Source organism: Myotis brandtii, unplaced genomic scaffold (genome assembly GCF_000412655.1).
Source record: "Myotis brandtii unplaced genomic scaffold, ASM41265v1 scaffold84, whole genome shotgun sequence".
In the NCBI taxonomy this organism is placed as follows: Eukaryota; Metazoa; Chordata; class Mammalia; order Chiroptera; family Vespertilionidae; genus Myotis; species Myotis brandtii.
The window spans coordinates 3356776-3360862 of NW_005371410.1; the positions used below are offsets into that span (position 1 = coordinate 3356776).

General features: G+C 37.4%; 1 protein-coding gene across 3 annotated transcripts in view; it reads right to left on the reverse strand.

The window, feature by feature from the left end:
* The window catches only part of AFTPH (aftiphilin), a 65439-nt gene that overhangs the window by 20612 nt on the left and 40740 nt on the right, over positions 1-4087 (reverse strand). For all 3 annotated transcript variants that reach the window (XM_005884554.2, XM_005884553.2, XM_014532047.1), the window contains exon 6: positions 3233-3355. In XM_005884554.2, coding sequence (XP_005884616.1) covers positions 3233-3355 — 123 coding nt within the window. The remainder of the gene's footprint in view (positions 1-3232; positions 3356-4087) is intronic.

Here is a 4087-nt window from a genome sequence, read left to right on the forward strand (position 1 = left end):
GCCTGCCTGCCTGATCACCCCTAACCACTCTGCCTGCCTGCCTGATTGCCCTAACCACTCGCCTGCCTGATCGCCCCTAACCACTCGCCTGCCTGCCTGAGCACCCCTAACTACTTGCCTGCCTGATCGCCCCTAACCGCCTCTGCCTGCCTGCCTGATCGCCCCTAACCTCCTCTGCCTCGGCCCCCACACCCAGGACCCAGGCTTCCCTCCTCCGGCCAGCCACAGGCACCCAGGACCCAGGCGGCTTCACCCGGGCTAGCACCCAGGACCCCGGCTTTTGTCAGGAAGGACATCCGGAAGACATCCGGTCTAATTAGCATATTACCCTTTTATTAGTATAGATATATATATTTTGTGTCAGGGGTGTGGGGAGGGAGAGAAAAGATATTAAACAGGTCTTTCCTGACAAATTTTGTTACGTTTCTAGCATTAAAGGCTATACAGCTTTTTAATCTGAAAATTATGAGTAGCAGGAAGACATAACAGCCTTACTGCATGGCCAAAAAGTAAAGTAAAAGTAATATGTATGTTGTAGGCCAAAGAACAGTGGTAAGAAATAGCACTTTATATAAAGAGATCTTTACAATGTATAGCAGATGTTTGTTAAATATTTTAACTTGAATCACAAGTATGGAGCCAAGCAAAGATCTCACAATTTAGTGATGGCAGTCAGGCATCCCAGCACAAAATTCTGATAGGCATACTGAAATCTGTTTGAGTGTGTTTGTACATATTAGAATGAAGACTTACATAATCTCAAGTCAATTCAGAAATAAGTATGAACAACTTCCATTGGGAAATATTATTTTCATTGGTTCCCGAAAAGCCTAAAAACTAAAGCTAATGAGGATCACAAACTGCAACAAAAAAGTATAAAATAAATTTTTTAATTCACTATTTTTTTTAAAGGGGAGAATGATGATTTTTATTTTTTAAATATATTTTACTGATTTTTTACAGAGAGGGAGGGAGAGGGATAGAGACTTAGAAACATCGATGAGAGAGAAACATCGATGAGAGAGAAACATCCATCAGCTGCCTCCTGCACACTCTCTACTGGGGAGGACGTGCCCACCAAGGTATATGCCCTTGACTGGAATCAAACCTGGGGCCCTTGAGTCTGCAGGCTGACGCTCTATACACTGAGCCAAACAAGTTAGGGATCACTATTTTTTTGAATAAAGAAATGTGTGCACTAACAGAATAAAAGGATATGTTTGATTAAAAGGACTTTTATAAAAGTAGTAAGAGAGCAAGTTCCATTTTTTAACAAAAAAGTTAGATGTGCTTAATGTTGCTAAAAATTTCTATACTTGCCTATAAATAGGGAGACAGTAATCCTTTGATTGCAAGTACACAGGGGTGTATGTGCATGAATAGATGGCAACATACTATGGAGCTGCAACTAACCTCCATTACATTAACACATCAATTTCCATTAAAAGTCTTTCATTAAATTGACACATGTTTGTATTAAGTCACCTAGATTTTTTTTAGTCATGTCGATAATTAAATTATACAATAAAGATATGTATAAGGAAATACATAAAATCGGCCAGTTTTGGTAAAATAAACAATAGTTTATGGGGCTGTAATACATAGACTTGGATAGGAGGAGGAGAAGAGGGGAAGGAGGAAAGCAAAACTAGTAACAAGTGGCCTCAAATAAGAACAGCACCATTTTTAGTAAATGAGCCAGCACTGTGAGTATAAGAATGCTGATTAAGGTAGACATGGAAATGAGTTCTAGGAGAATTTTGGAATCTGCATAGGTAAGGCAGGCATGGGAGGGCAGTTGATATCCAGAGGGCAATGAAAAGAGGATACATCTAAGGACAGATTCTACCTACTGAGATATTTTGCCCAAGCCATTTACCTATTACCCAAAAGAGTTGGTAAAAGACCAGGCATTTTAACGCATTAGGCCTCTGCTCATGAATTCAAAGGGATGTTTAGTTGTGCCCAGGTATAAACCACAGTGGTACACAACAGTAATATAATATGTTTCTTGAAACACACTTGAAAGGGAAGGACCTTACTTTATATCATTATTTTCTAAAGTATGTTTTTCAAAACACTAGTGCTGCAGGTGTTAGAACTCTTCTCCCCTAGTCCCTGCAGAAAAGGGTCCTGTGGCCAAGAACATTTGAGACATGAATGACAATTACATAGGGTTATTCACTACAGGATTCTTCCAAGTCCTTAATGTATGTGTTGTGAATCTCCAATGGTGGGTTAAGGCATGATATGAAATATTTCCCAAACTTATTCCACCCTAAAGCACTTCTTTAGTGTTGCATCTCTGGGGATTAGTATTTAATGGAGCACACATTTTGGGAAAGGCTGTCCAAACATACATTTTTGTGTTAGATATAATTGAAGATGATATTTAAGATTAAGAAATGACAAACACAGCAAGGATATGTTTTAGAAATGGTAATGTTCACTTAAAAATATCAATCTTCTAAAAAACAGTATTTAACCAGCACTAAATCTGTTTCTGATCTGATGTGGGAAAAGTAAGCAACCTAAAATGCTTCTTTTCCTCAGATAAACAGTGACAGGGAGGCTTTGATATTATATATATTAGACTAAAATAAATTTTGTGCTTAAATGTGCTAAGCAGGTAAAGAATAAGAAAGGTAAAAGAGCTTTCTTTTTTTCTTAATCGATAGTTTTGTTAAATGTCACATCATTTTCAAGTTAAGTAATGGTTTTATTCAAACTTCTCAAACAACAGTTTTTGATGTAATAAACACACCTAAACTTTATTACTTTATAAAATTTTGCAGGCTTCAAGAAAAACACACAATAGCAGACTTGAAGAGTCGGTATAAATGCAGTGTTCCCCATTTTTGAGGATATCCAACACTTATCAGATTTGTGTGTAATGATCATACAATGTTCAAGCTGCAAGGGACTTTTAGAGATGCATGTTTCAAAGTCTTCATTTTAAAGGAAAAGAGACTAAGTTTTAGATAGGTTTAAAGGACTTACTCATGACCAGCCAGTTCTCAATTTGTGCCTTTCTATTCTTAGAAATGAAAGATAATTTGTTCATTGTATTCCAAGGGGTGTTATTTAATAAGTAATCAAAATCACACCCATTATGAAGTCAAATTTTTAAAACATTTAAAAAACTAAAAGTCTATACATGTATGTCCAGTGTGTGTGGACATACATGTATAGATATGCCTGAACGTATCTATACACATACAGATATTTTTACCTGGAATTGGTCAGATGTACATGTATTCATTTCTGGTGACATGGAGGTTGTCTGACCAATGGAAGCAATTTTTTCTGCAGCAGATAGTGGTTTCAAGGGTTCCTTGGTGGGCTCTAACATACCCTGAAAAAGGTATATTAGCCATTAATTTGAGGTGGGGGATCAACCCATAAACTTTACAAGAAATTTAATCTATAAGGAAGCAGAAAGGATAAAACAGGTTATTTGGAAAGTTACTAAAGACAAAAGGAACGATTCTTAAATTTTGTTTAGAGAAAATTTTATTGCACTATAATGGGAACTGTTTCACAATAATACCTTGGGAACCCAAACTTTTTGAAGTAAGACCTTGTATTTTAAATCAAATTTGTTTTAAAGTACCTCGTTATCACTGCCACACAAAAGCAAAAGCACAAGCTGTGATGGCGAGGAAGGTGAGAGTCTTTAAGAGGCAAGCACAAGAGATATTACATCCCAACCCTAAGAATCCAACAATTTTATGTTTCTGACACTGAAACCGTAGGAAAAGGCACCCTTCATACACATTACACCATGGTGGTGCTTGGAGAACTGAGAGCTAATTTACCATTTGCAACAGCATGGGTGGAACTGAAGAGCATTATGCTAAGCGAAATAAGCCATTCAGAGAAAGATAAATATCACATGATCTCACTCATTTGTGGAATATAATGAACAACATAAACTGATGAACAAAAATAGAACCAGAGTCATAGAAGCATCGAACAGACTGTTCAACTTATGAGAGAAGGCGGGGGTGAGGGGATAAGAGATCAACCAAAGGACTTGTATGCATGCATATGAGCATAACCAATGGACACAGACAGGGATTAGGGG